Source organism: Anoplophora glabripennis, unplaced genomic scaffold (assembly GCF_000390285.2).
Source record: "Anoplophora glabripennis isolate ALB-LARVAE unplaced genomic scaffold, Agla_2.0 scaffold13, whole genome shotgun sequence".
NCBI classification, from domain to species: Eukaryota; Metazoa; Arthropoda; class Insecta; order Coleoptera; family Cerambycidae; genus Anoplophora; species Anoplophora glabripennis.
The window spans coordinates 2,243,331-2,264,162 of record NW_019416478.1 but is presented as its reverse complement, the minus strand read 5'-3'; the positions used below and the strand labels follow the sequence as shown (position 1 = coordinate 2,264,162).

The following is a 20,832-nucleotide window of genomic DNA, read 5'->3' as shown; positions in this document are numbered from 1 at the left end:
TTTTTTCGCCAAGTTACATAACCTTGAATATAGCAAAAGTACGTGTTTTTTACACTTTTAGGTTAGAATATCTCGGAAACCTAGGGTGATGGATCAATTCTGAGGCTAGATTCGGATTCAGCGCGCCAAATGCCTTCGGAAGCATAGTGTCTGATTTCTGGATTTTTTTTTTTTTGGAAATTTTGTCGGCCTGTGTAATTATTTATAAATGATTTGTACTTATTAAATTATGATAGAATAAATTTGAAGTTAAATATAAATGTCATTTTATTTATAAATGTCAAAAAATTCCCAGTGTAATTTCATGCTCCTTACCCCAAGGAAGAGAAAAATTTCCGGAAATTTTCTTAGTTGCTATAGTAACGCTACAAAATACAGGCCTTTAATTGGCTGAAAAATACTATTGTGAAATTTTCAGAAAAATATACTATAAAATAAAAAAGTTTCATGCTGTAGGTTTTTGTTTTAAAAATTTAGTCAGTTACCTTCATTTAGAAGCATCTTTTCCGGCAACAACCTCATAGCATCCGTCTCTGTTGGATTCTTTTCAGTGACAGGTCTTTTTCCCGTCGATTATTAAATCCTCTTCCATTCTTCAAGGAATTGAGCAGTTCTTTGAGGAGAACACCCACGGAATCCTCACCACCGCCAACCTGACCTTGGCCATATGGGAAGAGGAAGAGGACCACTCCGAAGCCTTGATCTACATGTTCGATCCGAACCCCAGGGGACCCACGGGGATGCCCCTGGACACCGGCACTGCCTGCGTGATGACCTTTGTCAACGCCAAGGTGGCCGCCGATCACATCATGGCTTGCATGCTGGACCCGGACGAAAAAATGGGGGAGTTCACCATCGCGCCGGTGGAAATAGTGGTTGGTAACATGAAAACTAAGGAGAAAATCAAGAAGACAGCTACTAGTGAAAAGGGTGTATTGCCCAGGTGCTCCAAGTCCGTGGCAGATGAGGAGAAGAGGGTCTTAAGGAAAATTGTAAGTATTACGAGAAACTAATGATGAGAGGAAAAAAAAAAGGAAATTGTTACCTGGACTTTTTTAAGTGCAAATGGTAAAGGGGCTTATAATAAACGAAAAATAAATAAATAAATGGGTGAACAGGGGTGGCGGAGGGTTGATTTGATGGGTTGAAAAGTTTTGAAAAATTGGATCATTTGGATTTCTGACGAAAGTTGACGTCAAACAAAAAAGTATTCAATACAAAAGTTGTAGATCATGCAAAAATCTACAACTTTTGTAGAAGTCACTTTTTAAGACAACCTTCAAATTTCCGAGAAAAATCTGAAAAACGGTTTTTTTTTCCTTATTTTTCTTTTTTCTTATTTCCGCAAAAATAATTTAATTTTCACGAAACTCGGTGAATGTTTACCTTTCTGTGTTTTAGATAAAAAAATCAAAAAGTTTCCGAGATGTTCATTTTTCCGGTCTAAACACTTTTTTCTTCAAAGAAAAATTCTACTTAGAAAAATCACGATGATTCTTCTACGTAGAACAGAGCCTGTGATCATTTTTTTCGTTTTGACATATACTTTCTGGTGAAATAAAAAAATCTGTAATCACAGTTCAAAAACATGCTCAAAATGCAAAAAAAAATAAATTGCAACAATAAATTTCTCAGTACTTGTTGATAATTTGTTTCAATTTAAAAAATATCAAAAACTGATTACACCATTCAATTGTGCGGAAAAAATACAAAAAAAACTCATTGTATGTTTTTTTCTGGCTTTATTTGAAAACGAAATAAATTGCATATTTACAATAGCACATTTTTCGCTCTATACAATAGCGCTCTACAGGGTGTCTCATAATTAGCTGCTAACCCTGAACAGGCCGATTCTATGATCAAAACTAAGTAAAAAAGTTCATATGAACATGGGTCCGGAAATGCTTCCTAAGGGCACAGGGACCCATTGAAGAGGGAGGAATGGAAATCATTTTTTTGCAATATCTCTCAATCGCGTTGTGATAAATGAATGAAATTTGGTATACACAGCTAAATTTTGATGAGCAATTTGATGGACTAATCCATTTATTTCCACAAGGTCCATTGGGGTGGGTACGGGGGGGCCCTTGGTACTTTGCGTGTGTAACTTTTTCATCTTTGACTTTTTAACAAATTGGACAGCAAATTCCGTTTTCCCGAACTGTTTTACGTTAAAAAGGTACTCTTGTTTCAAATCGTTATCTTTAACGGTTTCTGAGAAAATCGCTCTTGAATTAATCCCACTTTGGTCAATTTCATAGTAATTTAAACAAAAAAAAATATTTTGTTTCAATTTAATCTAGTTTTAATAAAAAAATAATAATAAAAAATTAAATTAAATAAAAATTAATCCTTTAAATGGAAAAGAGAGGAAAGGAAAATTATTATTATTATTTTTTGTTTAAATTACTATGAAATTGACCAAAGTGGGATTAATTCAAGAGCGATTTTCTCAGAAACCGTTAAAGATAACGATTTGAAACAAGAGTACCTTTTTAACGTAAAACAGTTCGGGAAAACGGAATTTGCTGTCCAATTTGTTAAAAAGTCAAAGATGAAAAAGTTACACACGCAAAGTACCAAGGGCCCCCCCGTACCCACCCCAATGGACCTTGTGGAAATAAATGGATTAGTCCATCAAATTGCTCATCAAAATTTAGCTGTGTATACCAAATTTCATTCATTTATCACAACGCGATTGAGAGATATTGCAAAAAAATGATTTCCATTTCTCCCTCTTCAATGGGTCCCTGTGCCCTTAGGAAGCATTTCCGGACTTACTTACTTTTTGATCTTAGAATCGGCCTGTTCAGGTTTGGCAGCTAATTATGAGACACCCTGTATACATTTTTGCAATCCGATGTTTCATGTTCGAGGGGTCATCATCAGGTTAATTTTTTTAATATGTCGCTTTTTATGGCCAAATCAGTCATTTTTAATTCTGAATTAGATGATATTACTATTGTAATCGCTTAAAAAGTTTTTAGCTTGTTTTAGCTATTTAAAATTTTTCCTGAGTACGGCTCTGAACGCTTTCAAAATACCTATCTATTGGTGAAGTCATAACAGCATGCAAGTGAATACCGCACAAAATATCCAACAATTTTTTTTTACTACTATTATCAATATTAATTAGAAATAATAAAACATTTCATAAATTCGTATTATTTTTTTATTAGGTACAACTCTTTAAATTATTGATTAAAAAAATTGTTGGATATTTTGTGCTGTATTGACTTTTATACTGTTATGACTTCCTCCGATAGATATTTTGAAAGCGTTCAGAGCCGCACTCAGGAAAAATTTTAAATTTTAATTTTAAAAAACAAGCTAAAAACCTTTATACAATAGTAATATCATCTAATTCAGAATTAAAAATGACTTTAGAAGACGAAACGTCGGATTGCAAAAATGTTGAAGCCATTGGGTAGAGCAAAAAAAGTGGAAATGTAAATATGCAATTTATTTTAAAATTCGTTTTCAAATAAAGCCAGAAAAAAATAAAACGATTTTGCAAAATTTCGGATATTCGGGTTTCACGTCAACAGTAGACGTTGCAGTTAATACTTTGTATTGCTGGAATCTCAATTCATCTAGAGATAATTTATCATTTGTGCATTTGTAATTCGACTTAGACGTTTATAGCAATACTGTAGAAATATAAAGTTTTGGGTCAAACAATGTCACATTTTTTTTGTATTTTTTTCCGTAGAATGAAGTTTTTGATTTTTTTTAATTTAAACGAATTATCAACAATTACTGAAAAATTCATGTTGCAAGTCATTTTTTATTTTTTTTTTTGCATTTTTGAGCATGTTTTGGAACTGTGCTCACTAATGCTGGCAATTGAAATCGGTTTTTTGGATAGTCGGTTAACCGATTTCAGATAATTCGGATTTTTATGAAATCCGAAAACCGGTTATTCGGTTATTCGAATCTTCAAATATCCGATTATTCAAATAACCAATTATTCGATGATCTACTTCCTTTTTTTTAGACATCGATTTGATTGCAATTGACCTTTTTTTTTGGAGATCGATTTCTTCGTAAACAAATTTGACTTCCAGATTTTTGTGAACACTTTTTTTTTTTTAGACAATTGCTCCGGGTCTGTCTTTGTAAAGCACCGATTTTTAGATATCCGGTTTTGACGATTCAAGTAACGGGTTATTCGAATAACCTGTTTTAGCAACTATTTGACTAACCGGTTTTATCTAAAATCGGTTTTTACGGAACCCGGTTAACCGGTTTCACTTTTTTCCGGTTTTTGCCAGCACTAGTGCTCACAGATTTTTCTTATTTCACCAAAAAGTATATGTCAAAACGAAAAAAATGATCACCGACAGAACTCTGTACGATGATTTTCCTAAGTAGAATTTTTCTTTGAAAAAAAAAAGTGTTTCAGACCGGAAAAAATGAATATCTCGGAAACGTCTTGATTTTTTTATCTAAAAAAAATTGTGGTTATTTAAGACACAGAAAGGTATACTTTCATCAAGTTTCGTCAAAATTAAGTTATTTTTGCGGAAATGAGTAATAAAAAACGAAACATCAGAAATCGCATTTTTTTCGGAAATTTTGAGGTTATCGTAAAAAGTGACCTCTACAAAAGTTGTAGATTTTTGCATGATCTACAACTTTTGCGTTGGATACTTTTTTGTTTGACGTCAACTTTCGCCAGAAATCCCAATGATACAATTTTTTACAACTTTCCAACCCCCCAAATCAACCCGCCACCACCCCTGCTCACGCATTTTATTTTTTGGGTTTATTATAAGCCCTTTTACCATTTCCTCTTATAAAATTCCAGCTAATATTTTTTTCTCCAAGTGTAATTTGGTTGGACTATTTCTTCTAATGAGGCAAACATTCAGTGTGGCTTCAATATTATTTCATCGGTAATCACTTTGCCACCCTACTAATGATTGCTTACAATTTTTAACTATGTATCGGTTCGGCCATGATGCAAATAATAAAGTGACATTTACAAAAAAAAATTATATAGTTCGCTCGTGGTTTTAACGCCCTTGGTGGAATCACAATGCATAAATTGTAATGCTTTCTGCGTGTAATACCTAAACAATGACATGATCTTAAATAACTAATAATTAATTTATCTCTATTAAAGAAAAAGCTGTGCAAACATGTTCGCTCAAGTATTTATTTAATGTTTTAAAAGAAAAAAATTACTGTGTTTCTAAAACATGTAAATTATGAAGAAATAGCGACAATTCGAAAAGGACGTGGAGGTAGAACAAATCAGTAAACAGCCGATGAATAACTAAATAATTAATGAATACATAAAACTGTAATTTAAAAGGAAATACTTATGCTTGTGTGGTCCACACAAAGCGCTATGCGAGGTATGTCCAACATTATTCTAAAAATAAGCCATTTCTCAGTTACCGTTTGATTGAATCGCAGATAACTTCAATACGCACCAAAAAAATTATAGGAAATATATGAATTCTGTAACTAATTTTAAGCAAAAATGATTCTGTTACTTTTCCCGAAATCCCAACGGTTCTTGAAATGTCGGGGTTTTGAAGTTGTCAGATCGTATGGGTAGTTGCTAAAGACTAAATTACATTGTTGCGACTAAAGAGCCAGGTAATTTGATAATTTAGCAACTTGGCAGGTAGGTAAGTATTATTTACCAGTCGAGGACGATTTTGCACCCGAGCGGAGCGAGGGCTGGCAATAGAATCCGAGACTGGTAAATTATACTTGACTGAGTGGTGTATAACATATTATCTGCTCCCGCAGTTCTTTATGGTTCATGACATAAAGATTAGGTTTTATTTTTTGACATTTCTCAATCAATTCATTTTAAAAACTTACAAAGTCGCCTTGGTTGTTTGGATTTTGTCGTTTCTAAGGTGTTTATAAACAAAGCTACATAAAAGTTACATGCGAATTTTTATTGCTCGAGAAGAAATTTCAAAGGGTGGTGCCAGAACAAAAATGCTGGTGTTTCTGAAATGTCACTGCTGCTAGCATATTTCATAAAGAAGTCACCGGCGAGTTTGTGGAGTAAATACTCAATGATTAAGTCAACTTAGATTGGAAATTAAAACTGAAATTTCAAGCTTTTTTATGCGCTATCAAGTAGATTATAACCAACCAGTCAGTAAAAATATCCTTTCTATGATTCCTAATAAAATTGCACAGTTTTTGAAACTAGAACATCCTGAAACATATGCAGGCCATTCATTCCGAAGAACATCGGCAACGTTAGTGACTAATACAGGAGTTTATGTATTAGCAATCAAGAGATATGGTGAGTGGAAATCAGCCACAATTGCCAATCTATTAAGCCCTCTAGTCGCAACAATATAATTTATTGTTTAGCAACTACCCATAAGACCTGGCCCCGTTATTTCAAGAACCATTGGGAATTCGAGAAAAGTGAATAGAATCATTTTTGCTTAAAATTAGTCATAGAATTAATACACGAGGTATCTCGAACAACTCGACGAGCCCCCTGTATTTCTACCAAAAAATAAATTATATTTAAAATAATAATAGGGTTGTTGACCAAATTTCAAAAAGTAGATAATATAATTCTACACATACTAACTAGTGTGTATACACAATTAGAGATTGAGAAATGCGTCAGAACAGTTTTAAAATAATTACCTATTTAAAACTGATTTTTTTATAACATTTCAAAACGGCTGTGACGTCATAATGGTCACCTTGTAGTGAAATTATGTGTAAATGATTGCATAAAGGAAAAAAACTTGGAAGAAGAAGACTTTCTGTCAACGCTGTCAGTAGAGTCAGTGACAGTGACACTTCCATAAAATATTTTCAAGTTCAATTAAATCAGAATGTGTGAAACGGGATTTGTGAAAGCTACTTCGCAAATTTTACCGAAAATTGATATATTTATGATCAGTGAATTTTTAAAAAAAGACGACCGTTTTAATATTGCCGAAATCAGAGGTACAAAAGCAGTCAGGTAAGGATCAACATATTTAATGAATGATTTTATTGTGTTTATTTATATAAAATACCTATTTATTTATGGAAAATTATAGTGCAGTTCGGGAGTCTTATGGAGATAATGCAATTGGCTATGTGCAGGTGAAAAGGGAAAACCCAATATGTTTAGTTAAAGGAAAAATTTGCCCTGAACACAAAGTACGTAGCAAAGCTTATTCTGTTACTCTTGAGGTTGATGAAGGAGAAGACAAGGTTATTGACATTAAATGTCACGATTGTGCTGCAGCTGCAGATAATTTTTTTTACTGTTGATAATATTTAAAATATTTAAATTTTGTAATTTTAATATAGTTAATAAAATAATAATTACAGGTGGATGTAAACATGCTTTAGCTTTTCTAATGTGGGTTCATCGAAGGAGCGAAGACCCTGCCCCCACAGAAATTGCTTCTTACTGGCAGAAACCACGCATGGCAGGTATAGGCTCTACAACAAAATTTGTTGCTGTCAGTGAGTTTTGGTCAGCAAAAAGTTCGGTTGCGGTTACAACATATCCCAATAATCAGCTGTTTTTTAATGACCTTATAGAGAAGGCAAAGAGTGAACAGATATACAGCCAAATTTCAAAATATAATTTTGAAATAGAGGCAGATCAATTTAATAGACTATCAATTCATAAATTATTACTAATGTTTAAAAATAATGGGGGAGTACATTATAGAGATTTTGTGCAATTTATGTCGAGTGAAATGAATGATAATGTAGTAAAAATTGCTGAAGATGCTACGAAAGGACAAAGCAAATCTTCATTATGGTACGAATTAAGGTATGGCAGGATAACTGCATCAAAAATTTATGAAGCAGGTAATTGCAAAACATCGGATGGAACATTAGTCGAAACCATAATAGGAGCCCATAAAATAAGGGAGACAAGAGCTATGAAACGAGGAATTAAATTAGAAAAAGAAGTTTTAAGACGTGTGGAAGAGGAATTGAAAATAAAATTAAAACCATGTGGCATTATTTTGAAACGGGAATATCCAATTTTTGGAGCATCACCTGATGCTATAGCGGATGATTTTGTGGTCGAAATAAAATGCCCAAGTAGTGTAAAGGCTTTATCAAACTATATAAAAGATGGCTTAATCGTAAATAAGTACAAAGCTCAAGTACATCTACAGATGTTTACTGCTCAAAAACAAAAAGGACTTTTTTGTATTGCACAGCCAGATTTTGAGACTTCTAAGAAAATAAATTTTCTATGGGTAAATTTTGATAAAGATTTTATGTCTGAATATAGTACTAAATCAGAAAATTTTTGGAAAAACTTTATACAGGGTGTAACGTAAAGGTTGGGAATAAATTAAACAGTGGATTCTTTAGTTTAAAAAATAATTTTTTGTCGTATGAAGTTATGCTCTACGGGTTTTCTTTTCCAAGCTACAGGGCGCTAAAAAATTTCAAAAAATTTTGTTTTTCTCCAATAACTTTCGAACATTAGAAGATAATGGAATGAAATTTTATCCATAGCTTAATTTGATAATCCCCTAGTAAATGAAAAAAGATTGGCTTTGTAAGTTACTCAGTGGCGTGCATACGAACTATAGCGTAAGGTTTTTCGAAGAAAATTGTGGTAAGCCCCTGGTGATAACATTTTTTAAAAAAATTTTTATAATCCACTTTTTATTTTAAACAAAATTACCCTCTTGCGTTTTATTCCTAGCTCTCGTCACTTTTCCGTAAATAAACGTTTTGTAAATACCATTTTTTCCCATTGAAAAATGGAAATCTTCGAAAAACCTTACGGTGTAATACGTACACACGCCACTGAGTAACTTACAAAGCCAATCTTTTTCCTGTTACTAGGCGATTATCAAATTAGCCTATGGATGAAATTTCATTCCATTATCTTCTAATGTTCGAAAGTTATTGGAGAAAAACTAAATCCTTTGAAATTTTTTAGCGCCCTGTAGCTTGAAAAAGAAAACCCGTAGAGAAAAACTTCATATGACAAAAAATTATTTTTTAAAGTAAAGAATCCACCGTTTAATTTATTCCCAACCTTTACGTTACACCCTGTATATGATAAGCTATATAATAGTGTATAAAATAATCAGGGTGTTGACTGCCATAATTTTAACAGGCGATAGTATACATCTAAATAAAAAAAAACCTTATATATGCCATGGATGCTAAACCCAACCATTTTTGAGAAAGAAATTAACAAATTCCAATTTACAATGTAAGAATTCAGTTAATTAAAGAACTCACTAGTTTTGTGAACATAAATGACCATAAAATGCAATATTTACCCCTTCTTTCAATTTATTTGTTTAGTTTTAGTAAAACAATTTTTTTTGTTAATAAAATTCAATAAAGTTATAGTACTGTTTTAAACATTTATTAAAAATTACCAGAATTAAATTAACTAATTAATGTGTAACTTATTACACTGAAAAATACTAAGTACCTACATAATATGAATATGTACATACAAATACCAANCAAAGCAAATCTTCATTATGGTACGAATTAAGGTATGGCAGGATAACTGCATCAAAAATTTATGAAGCAGGTAATTGCAAAACATCGGATGGAACATTAGTCGAAACCATAATAGGAGCCCATAAAATAAGGGAGACAAGAGCTATGAAACGAGGAATTAAATTAGAAAAAGAAATTTTAAGACGTGTGGAAGAGGAATTGAAAATAAAATTAAAACCATGTGGCATTATTTTGAAACGGGAATATCCAATTTTTGGAGCATCACCTGATGCTATAGCGGATGATTTTGTGGTCGAAATAAAATGCCCAAGTAGTGTAAAGGCTTTATCAAACTATATAAAAGATGGCTTAATCGTAAATAAGTACAAAGCTCAAGTACATCTACAGATGTTTACTGCTCAAAAACAAAAAGGACTTTTTTGTATTGCACAGCCAGATTTTGAGACTTCTAAGAAAATAAATTTTCTATGGGTAAATTTTGATAAAGATTTTATGTCTGAATATATTACTAAATCAGAAAATTTTTGGAAAAACTTTATATATGATAAGCTATATAATAGTGTATAAAATAATCAGGGTGTTGACTGCCATAATTTTAACAGGCGATAGTATACATCTAAATAAAAAAAAACCTTATATATGCCATGGATGCTAAACCCAACCATTTTTGAGAAAGAAATTAACAAATTCCAATTTACAATGTAAGAATTTAGTTAATTAAAGAACTCACTAGTTTTGTGAACATAAATGACCATAAAATGCAATATTTACCCCTTCTTTCAATTTATTTGTTTAGTTTTAGTAAAACATTTTTTTTTGTTAATAAAATTCAATAAAGTTATACTACTGTTTTAAACATTTATTAAAAATTACCAAAATTAAATTAACTAATTAATGTGTAACTTATTACACTGAAAAATACTAAGTACCTACATAATATGAATATGTACATACAAATACCAACAAATAAAAAATATATAAAATGTAAACATAAATGTTAAAAATTAGATTTTCAACAAGTCATAAACAACTAGGATTTTCATAAACATAAAACCTTATTTTTAATTTTGCCTTGGTACAATTTTTATACGTTTTTACGTATAAAATATAAAAAGAGCCGTGTAAAACCTAACACTAGTTATTTTACTTATTGACTACATAATTCTTATTACAGGCGATTGCAAATTTATTAGAGCACAAGCAATATAAATTACAATATCAGTGTAAGGCAACAATTGATGGTTTATTACTGAATGAGGTTTTAAAAAAGCAAATTCTCGTAATCTCCGTATTAATCTTTCTACATGAATCCTTAAACTTGCAATACGTTTACTTTCAATTACTTCAGCCTTTGTTGGTTTTGTAGAACTGGACACACTAGGGGATTTTATAAGTTTACAATTTTTTTCTTTCAACAGGTTATCGACATGCTTAAAGCCCCTATCAGCCATAACTGCACAGTCATGATGAAGAATATTTAAATAATTACATTGTTCTAATAGTAAAACATCACTGATACGTCCTCCAAAACCATTTGACACAAAATTTATAAACCCATCTGGAGTACAGGATATTAAATATTTAAAAGTATTGCACTTTTTATATTTTGACCAGGTTAATGACTGTCTCATGGGATTAGATGGTTTCTCTATTTCAATTTCAAGACAGTCAATTATAGATTGAACTGAACTATATCGTGCTTTAAATGGAATCGGTAAATTTTTTTTATCAGCTTTTCATCAGGCCAATAAACTAAGGGTTTTAGAAGATGCCCGATTATTAAAATATTCGTCTTGAAGATTTTTGAGGCAGTACTTGATGAAATTCCAAATTGATCACCTAAACGAGCTAAAGTGTCATTAGTTTTTATTTTCATTAAGCATAATAAAATGTGTTCCTTTTTTACGTTACCATGTTTGCACAGTAAGTCCAATAAAATATTGTACCACTTTTTAGGTACACCTATATATCTTTTTGGATTATTCTCTATACATTTTAATATTATTTTCAGTGCCAATGTTTGTTCCTCTTTCTTTTCAAGTACTTTTAGTTCAATATCTGTCTGTTCAAAACTACTGGGTTCTTTTTCTTCCTCGCTTGTACTTGGAATATCACTCTGACTATGACTAATTTCAGTAAAACGCTTTTCTGATAACTTTCTTACATTTGGACGTTGCTTTATAGGAGATGAGGCTGTATTAGTAATATTAGGCGTAACATGACAAGAAATATATTTACTTCGTACATGTGGTTTTAACTTGGATTCCTACATTCTGTTTAGGATTAATCATTAAATTTGAACCACCAGAAGTGGATGTAGAAGGCAGTGGTGAATGGTCAATACTTTGACGTTTCTTTTGAGAACTTTCACTTAGATTTGTAGATGTTTCTAAACGTCTCTTGTAATTCCTTGCACTTGGAAAAATATGAGGTACAACATTATCTTTCAAAAATATTCTTCCGCCCATTAATTTATATTGCATATAATTTATAGCATCTTCTTTGAGCTACAAATAAAAAAATCGTTGGATGTTTGTAATTTTTATGTATATAAATAAAATACTTACATTAAAGTGGTCTTCACAGCAATAATACCTTGTTTTTGTGTTCGGTACACTCTGCTGTATTGATTGAAACCAGCAAGTTTTACGGCTCTCATTTGTAGGTATAGTTATAATCAATTTATTTGGTGCATTTCTACTGTTGTTATCACAATGTGGAACAAAACACCACTTAAATTTTGATGAATCCATTGCAATCAGAAAAATAATTAATAAGTATCACAAATACTCTTAATTTAATTGATAGACTGGCGTCACTTTTGTTTAAAAAACGGGAAAGCAGGGTTTGACGTTTGACGGACAATTTTGACATATTTTCTTCTTCCTCAAAATTATGCAATAGGATCGCTACTAGCTTCTTGTTCAATTGATCATTATGACGTCAGACTAGTTTTTAAGTAACGCAAAAATTCATATATGATTTCTATCACTAATTTGTCATATATTTAAAATTTTACTATACATGTAGGTTCTTTTATATAAAATCTTTATATCAACAACAATTTGTATGTGATTTGTTTTTATAGTCAACAACCCTATTAAATAAACAAAACCTTTTTTTTTGTTTGTGAAGCAAATAGTTTTGGAGTTAATTTCGGTTTATTCAATAATGTCGCAGACTTATTTTAAGTTTAAAAAACTTAAAAATTAATTGTTTTTGGGATAAAATGACTGTTTTTTTTTTTGGTCCGAAATATCAACTAGAATTAAATGTACTTATCCAATGTTTAAAATATTCGGTGGCGTCGAAATTCTACTGTTCGGAAACCATTCAATGTTGAGATACGGATTGTTCAAAATTAATGAGAATGTACGGTTTATTTAAAGTTGAAACTAAAAATAGTTAAGAGCAGCCATATATTTTTTTTATTTCATTCATAGATATTTTTCAAAAACACACACAGGGTGTTTGTAAATAAGTGCGAAATATTTTAGGGGGTGGTTGCCGAAGTTATTTTGTGAAAAAAAGGTCATATAAACGTAAGTCGAAATATGCTTCGTTTCCGAGATACAGAGTGTTTAAATTTTAATTTTTTATTTATTTTTTATTAATTATTTCAAAGAGTTTTAAAGATATTGACTCGAAATTTGAAAAACGATTTGGAGGGATAAATGTGCATTTTTTGGGGCGATCCCAATACTTGCACCAATGGTGTTCTTGCGAGAATGCCACAACCTCCTTTAAAAAAAATTGTACGCCACTGACTTTTTGCCGTTTTGATATTATTTTAGAAATCCGCCATTAATTCTGAATAAAATTGGTCGCTTCAATTTTTTTCGTAGGATGCACCGTTTTTGGGGAAAAAATAAAACATATTTTATTGCAAGTTGTGTATCTTTAATTTCTATTGATACATTATCTTGTAGGTTGCTGTCAATATTTCTAAATAAAATACAACCATCAAATATCAAGTCAATATCTTAAAAAACTTTGAAATAATTAATAAAAATAAATAAAAAAAATTAAATTTAAGCACACTGTATCTCGGAAACGAAATATATTTCAACCTGTTTATATGAACTTTTTTTCAGAAAGTAACTTCGGCAACCACCCCCTAAAATATTTCGCACTTATTTACAAACACACTGTATAAGGCACCTACATTAGTTTCTTTTTTAATATTTATATATCACTGTTTATCAGAATGCGTAGCAATATACAGGGTGACAATACTACAATCGGATTTCAGTATTCGGAATCGCCTGGAGCCACATGGACGAATGACGACTAGAAACTACAGTAGCCCAGCAATGTAAAGGTTGAAAATACTACAACTTTTACTTACTACTAACTTTTTTCTCTAAAACTATGGATTTTACAAAAAAATGTGTTTACCATATTGACTCAGTCCACACACTCTATTGGCGAGCAAAAAGTTATGTGAAAGATTTCCAAACAGTATTACACAAATTTTTCGACCTAAATTAATCTATAAAAGAATTACCTGTTACCTTACTAAAAGGCTTCCTATCGAACAACGAACTTGCAACTTTGCTTATAATGACGAATTTATATTCCGACCCGCTTCTAATTAATTGCACATATTGAGAAAAATATGTTGTGCGATTTTCAAACGACGTTTTGTTGTTGTTTTCTCTTTGCACGATTGACCTAAACTCTTTTCCTGACATAATATGTAATAGAAGGACATTAAATATCACCATAAGTATTTATATTAAAACTTATTTTGTTTCTATTTGCATTCAAAGCGGACATCGTTTTATATCTTTATTATATCACGCGGTTGCTCAATTCACTAGCAATTTTTATAGTTGTTAAGCTAATTTAAATTAATTCTAAAAATTTCCTAAATCACATTACTCTGGACAATGTTCAATACGAAATTCAGCCATGATGGCTTAGCTAAACCACTTCTGCATTATTTTGTCATTTCATGTTGCTCTATTTTAAAAAGAAATGTAATTAATAGGTATCTGAATGTTAACAGACAATAAATTACGCCTTATCATCTAAGTCATTCCAATAAACACACATCGAAAGACGTTTATAATGTCCAAATATAATTTGAGGAAAACGTGTCGTTTTTACGTACAATCAGCTAATCACATAACTAGACATCGGAAACTTTGTGGCGGCAATCAAATAAATAAACAGTAGTAATCTATATTGTGCTAGTAAGCGACAATACGCGTTGTAGTAGCAGAGATAGGCTAAATCTGTGGTCAAGTCGTGTGCCGCTCTATGCTCACAATACACAATGCTACTGACTGCCATAAAACCACGTGCCATACACTCGACCACGCAAAGCGTCAAACTCACACACACACACACACACACACACACACACACACACACACACACACACACACACACACACACACACACACACACACACACGTACAAACAACAATAAAATGAACGGCCAACCTTTTTCAACAAAAAACTTGGATTATTCATCGGCACGCTATGGCGACATGGCTGGTATTAGATGCCACTAGATACATAACGAATAAATTGATCGATGCAAAGCCGTAACAAACATGAATCTGCACATTCTTCGTTACTAAAAAGCATTTTTCAAGATAACACTAATAATAACGATAACAATAACAATATTTACAAATCAAATTACTGGAGAGCCAACTAAAGTGACACAGTTACTAATTAATTTGATAGATAAAGTTATTTTGTCGTACTTGCTAAATTTTTTTCAGATATCGCTTTGAAAACGCTGAGTCGTACAGAAAAATCGAGAGAGAGTATTTTTCTTCCAAATTGAATGAAGAATCCAAAACTGATTTTTATTTTATGAAAAAGCAGTGGCATATCAATTTTTTTCTTTAGAAATATCCAGTAACGTGCTAGTACAGACTGGCAAAATTAGAAATAATGTTTTTCATTGCAAAACGTGCTCCCTCGATGGTAGTTAACGTCGCTTCATTGAAACATCTTCAGCCGTTTGGCAACAATTAGTAAATAAAAAATAAAATAAACAAAAATAAATAAATAAATAAAAATTCAAAATAATTGATTTTTTAAACGAATTTTGAACACCTCCTTAACGTAGCATTTCTCGAATATAGTTTATATAGCAAACTTATATTTTTTTAAAATCTTTATCGGTCTCTGAAGTTTCCGCAACAGACTGGACCACCCTGTATATTGTAAAGTAAAGAGCAGTTATAAGAAGGCAACGGCTGTCATTTTTTGTTTGAATAAAATTACGTAAAAGAGCCTACAGTCAACCCAATACCACATTGCAGCCGGCTTACCATTTCCGATATCTACTTACAGGGTGTTCCATCTAAGAGGGATTCTTGTATAACTCTGCAACTGTACAATTTATAAAAAAATGTTTTTGATAAAAGATGCCTGGAATCATGTGGGCCATGCAAAGAAAATATGTTTAGCTTTACAGGGTGTTAAATTTCGCGTAGGCGCTACATAACTTTGTTATTTTATATGGAACACCCTGTATATTATTGCATTTTTAAATTCCTTGGTTAATTTTTTTTAGAATCTTTAACGCCCTATATTTCGAAAATGAAGCGTCTCTGGAAAAAAAAATTATACTTGATTTTTTCTTATTTTTTTATGAGGAATATTAGTCCACAGTACAGATTACCACATACTTTATAACTCCTGAGGAGCTTCGTTTTGACGAGTCTACCACATTTTTCCTCTGCGACTTTTCTCGATTCCTCCGCTTTTCCACTCGGAAAAGACCAAAAACATGGCAATTTCCCGGGGTCTTGAAAAGTCAAGACCACATCTTTTGTTTTTAGCTTAAGTAACTGGGAATTTGGTTGCAAATGCGGATTTAAATTTGTCCGACAGAAATTCTTCCGACATTGACGTGTCTACCGGTCGAAACATGCCAAAGTAACAGGGTATTGAAAATCAATTACCACATAGGTAATTTTTAGTAATATTAATTGTAAATAATTAATTCAGTCAAAAAGTATTGTTGTCCGACAAATTTCAAGCCGCGTTTTTTAAGTCCGACAGCTGGAAATCGGAATTTTTACGGGGTATGATAAATCGATTACCACATGTCGGACAAAAATAACACACGATAGAAAAGTGTTTTTTATAAGCAAAAATTGTAACGTCCGACAAAAATGTATCCGCAAATCGCCAGTCCGACAAAAAATGATGAAAAAAATTTCGTAAAAAATGTGCACATGTACTTATAATTTCTAATAAGGTATTTTCATGTATTAAGCAAAATTCCATATAAATATACAATACAGGGTATTTCAGAAAGACCTCGTAAATACATGGGGTGAGGACGACAAAAAATAAGAATTTTTTGTCATATGAACTATATGTCTATCTCCTCAAGCATACTTTGAGAAAAGTCACTTATTTTATAGTGTAATATTGTAAGAGTTTAATTGAACGCCTTTTTTCTCGAAAATCGTCCACATTAGGAAGTTCTAACAAGAGTAGTTATTTTTAGAAAATAAAATTGTACAATAGAAATTGGAGCCCGAATGGTAAAATACCTAGCCTTAAAAAAAATAGAACTTAAAATGTAATAAGAATGTAGCATAACTAGCGCCCTCTATGAAATATAGAAGAAATAATTAGACTAACGTATTTGGCACCCTTAAAAACCCCGGACTACCAAATTTCATAAAAATATTTCGCACCGTTTGGAAATTTTCATAAAAATGTTGTTTAAAAAGTTTTATTTTGTCTCTCTGTATCTCGAAAACAAGAGGAGATAGACATATAGTTCATAAGACAAAAAATTCTCAGTTTTTGTCGTACTATCACCCCCTTATTTACGGGAGGTTTTTCTGAAACACCCTATATATATTTTTCGTTTTATTCATGTAATTGTAAATCTCTATATGCTCAATTTAGCCAAATAAATATCGAGAAAAGAATTAAAAGATTTCAAAAAAGTATGTATGGTGTAAAAAAATTATGCACAACATTTTTGGGATTTTCTTTTAGGAAAATAGGAAAATTTTTGTAAAGAAAAATAACAAACGCGAATGAAAACTTGAAAGAGAAAAAAGCATTTTTATATCAAGTATAATATTAATTTAGAAATAATGCATTATGTACTAAGATAGTATTAATCGTCTCAAAAATAACTTCATTTGTTTATAACTTTAAAATTTTTAAGCATAAAATAAGCAATATTATAATTATTTATTTGAAATAAATAATAATTTACATAATAATAATTAATAACCATGTATAAATATGAAATTTTTGGAGTGAAAAAATTAAATTTCATCACGATTATTGATTTATTGATTTTTTAATAATTAGCGGACATTAAATTATCGGCCACTTATATCACTATTTTGTACAGTAAATTTAAAAGTGGAAAAAATGAAAACTAGATATGTGGTAATCGATTTTTCATACCCCGTGAAAATTCCGATTTCCAGCTGTCGGACTGAAAAAACGCGGCTTGAAATTTGTCAGACAATAATACTTTTTGACTGAATTAATTATTTACAATTAACAAAATTTCCAGTTACTTAAGCTAAAAACAAAAGATGTGGTCTTGACTTTTCAAGACCCCGGGAAATTTCCATGTTTTTGGACTTTTCCGAGTGGAAAAGCGGAGGAATCGAGAAAAGTCGCAGAGGAAAAATGTGGTAGACTCGTCAAAATGAAGCTCTTCATGAGTTATAAAGTATGTGGTAATCAACTTTCCAGAGGGGGCCTGTACTGTGGACTATATCTCCTTAAAGTTTGTCGACTTAATCCTGAAACACCCTGTAGAAAGCTGAAATCGTGAGTTTTTTCAAAACAACTGATTATATCGAAAACAGTAAGTTTCAAACACCATATACATTTAATAGACTCTACCTAATATTAACCAAGGAATTCAAAAACGCAATAATATACAGGGTGTTCCATTTAAAATAATAAAGTTATGTAGCGTCCACGCGAAATGGAACACCCTGTAAGGCTAAAAATATTTTCTTTACATGGCCCATATATGATTCTAAACAACTTTTATTAAAACCATTTTTGTTTATAAATTTTACAGTTACAGAGTTACAGAAGAACACCTCTTAGGTGCACCACCCTGTATAACGAAAGACGAAGAAACACGTCAATCTGGAATTAGTATAATGTATAATTCTAAAAATGTTCAGATATTTATTAATTACCTTTTAAAAAATTAGAACACTTGTCCAAAGAGCTGTTAGAAATAAGAACATTTATATTATGTTCTTATTTCAGAACATTATTCAATAATTTCACTGTCAGATTTGTTATTTCGTTATACGATTTGGATGAAAGAATGAGTACCCAGCTCGTCTTTGAAGCTATTTCTTGGATGAAAGCGAAAGCACAACGTCTGATAATAAAAAATGTATAATTAAATAATCATACATTTATATTCCGCAGGCTGCAAACGAGCGTAAACGAAAGCAAGGCAAGGAACTGCAAAAGATCGGTCGCAACGGTTACTACATCATGAAGAACGGAGACGCCATCATCAGGGGCTATAAAAGCCAGAATTCCAAGAATTACAACGAGAATTCCCGAAACAACCAGGACATAACCAACTGCATAGTCTCCATCGTGATGCACAAGCTGATCCCGATAGACACCTGGACATCCAAACACATAGACCTAGTCTTAGACACCGGTGACCAGCTGTACATAGACTCGTACATAGCCTACAGCCCCAAGGACAAGAAACTGGGCTTGGAAAACGTCGTCAGGAAATTCTTCCTCAACAACATAGAGATACACGTCACTGTGTACAAGCCCATAATAAGCGACATCTTCAACATGAGCAACTTGATTAGGATCCTGAACGTGTATTTCCAACAGGAGTCTTACTGCATGCTGAGTTACTTGGACCAGTGGGTCAGCATATTCACAAGGACTGGGTTTTTCTACCTTTTCGACCCGCACGAAAGAGACGTAGAGGGCAATCCCCTTAAACAGAAGGAGGAGGGGACGGCGGTGGTGGTGAGGTTCGACAATCTGATCAGTTTGACCTTGAAGATGGTGCAGAATATGTACCTGGACCTGGAGACGACTGTTAAGGAATTTTCCTTATGGCTTATATCGGTTGAAAGCAAATAAAAGATTTATTCGATGTTTGTAGTCAGTTATATCGTTCGTTTATGTGCTGCCCAAACTCGTTTATTAAGAATAAATGCTGTGCTACTACCCTTTTATTATATAGTTTCATTCATGTCCCATATTAAAGACGATGAACTTGAACTAAAAAGGCAAATCCAACCTTATTAATAGACAGCTGGTTGATAGTGTTTTAACACTTGCTAACCTGTAGTCATTATTAATCCATTTTAATAGTAATAAGAGGCTTTATAGACCAGGCTAGATTTTGGTGGTGTAGATGTTTTATATAGTATCGCTAATCTTTGCTTTAATTGCGCAAAACGTGTGCTAAACTTATTATTAAACAAATAGTGAAAAAATTGGAAACAATTCCATTTATTTTCTATTTTTTTTCAACACAGTTCAAAAACTATTCATTTTAGAGAAAAATTGAAGAGGGAAAAAAAGATTCGTAATTAAATTTTACATAAGATATACCTATTTTCAAATAAAAAATACAACATAATTATTGCAAATATAGCAAAAACTACAAAAAAAAAAAAGTGAAAAAAATTACAATATATTTGCGATTTTCTTTAAAAGTACTTATATTATATGTAGGATCTTCATACTTGGCCAAAAAAATCTTTTTGATATAGTAAAACATCACACCAATTTTCGTTAAAATCGGTCCTATAGTTTTCGAGTAATAATTTTGTAATCCAAATTTAAAAATAAAATGAAATTTTTGCAAATTTAACTGAGCCTAAATTAAGACTTCTAGATACTTGAAAACTTTATCACATAAAAAAGACCACTCAAACTTTAAAATGCGTCCAGAAAAATTGAAATCCGTTATTTAGGAGAGCCGTGGTAATTGTTTAAAGATATGCGTTATTTTTGCGCTTATAAACAAATAGAATAACTTATAATTTCATTATAATTATTATTTTTTTAAATTATGCTTTTAAAGTTCTCGGAAAGACGCTTCTTTAAAAAAAAAACGTGGTGATTCGTTAATTGGTTCCAGAGTTATAGTCGATCAAAATGAATTTATATTCAATAAAAATGTAGTATAATGCTTTTTTTCTAAGATAATTTGATTTAAAAAAATTATTTGTATAATTATTGTTTGAACCAATTTTGAATGTTTAAATAAATTGAATACAATGTACGGATAAAAATTATATAAATTTGAGTAATAGTCGTTAATGGAATAAAGAAAAATACGAGAAAAGTAGAGAGAGCAAATTAAAAAGTAGTAATTATTAATATGTTAATAGGTCGATAATTGACAAT

General features: G+C 31.5%; 1 protein-coding gene across 1 annotated transcript in view; it reads left to right on the top strand.

Annotated features, from left to right (window-relative positions):
• Nucleotides 1–19,554, top strand: part of LOC111691585 — a 49,507-nt gene extending 29,953 nt beyond the window's left edge. The window contains exons 18-19 of the mRNA XM_023454658.1: nucleotides 601–992; nucleotides 18,865–19,554. Coding sequence (XP_023310426.1) covers nucleotides 601–992; nucleotides 18,865–19,554 — 1,082 coding nt within the window. The remainder of the gene's footprint in view (nucleotides 1–600; nucleotides 993–18,864) is intronic.
• The last annotated feature ends 1,278 nt before the right edge of the window (nucleotides 19,555–20,832 follow it).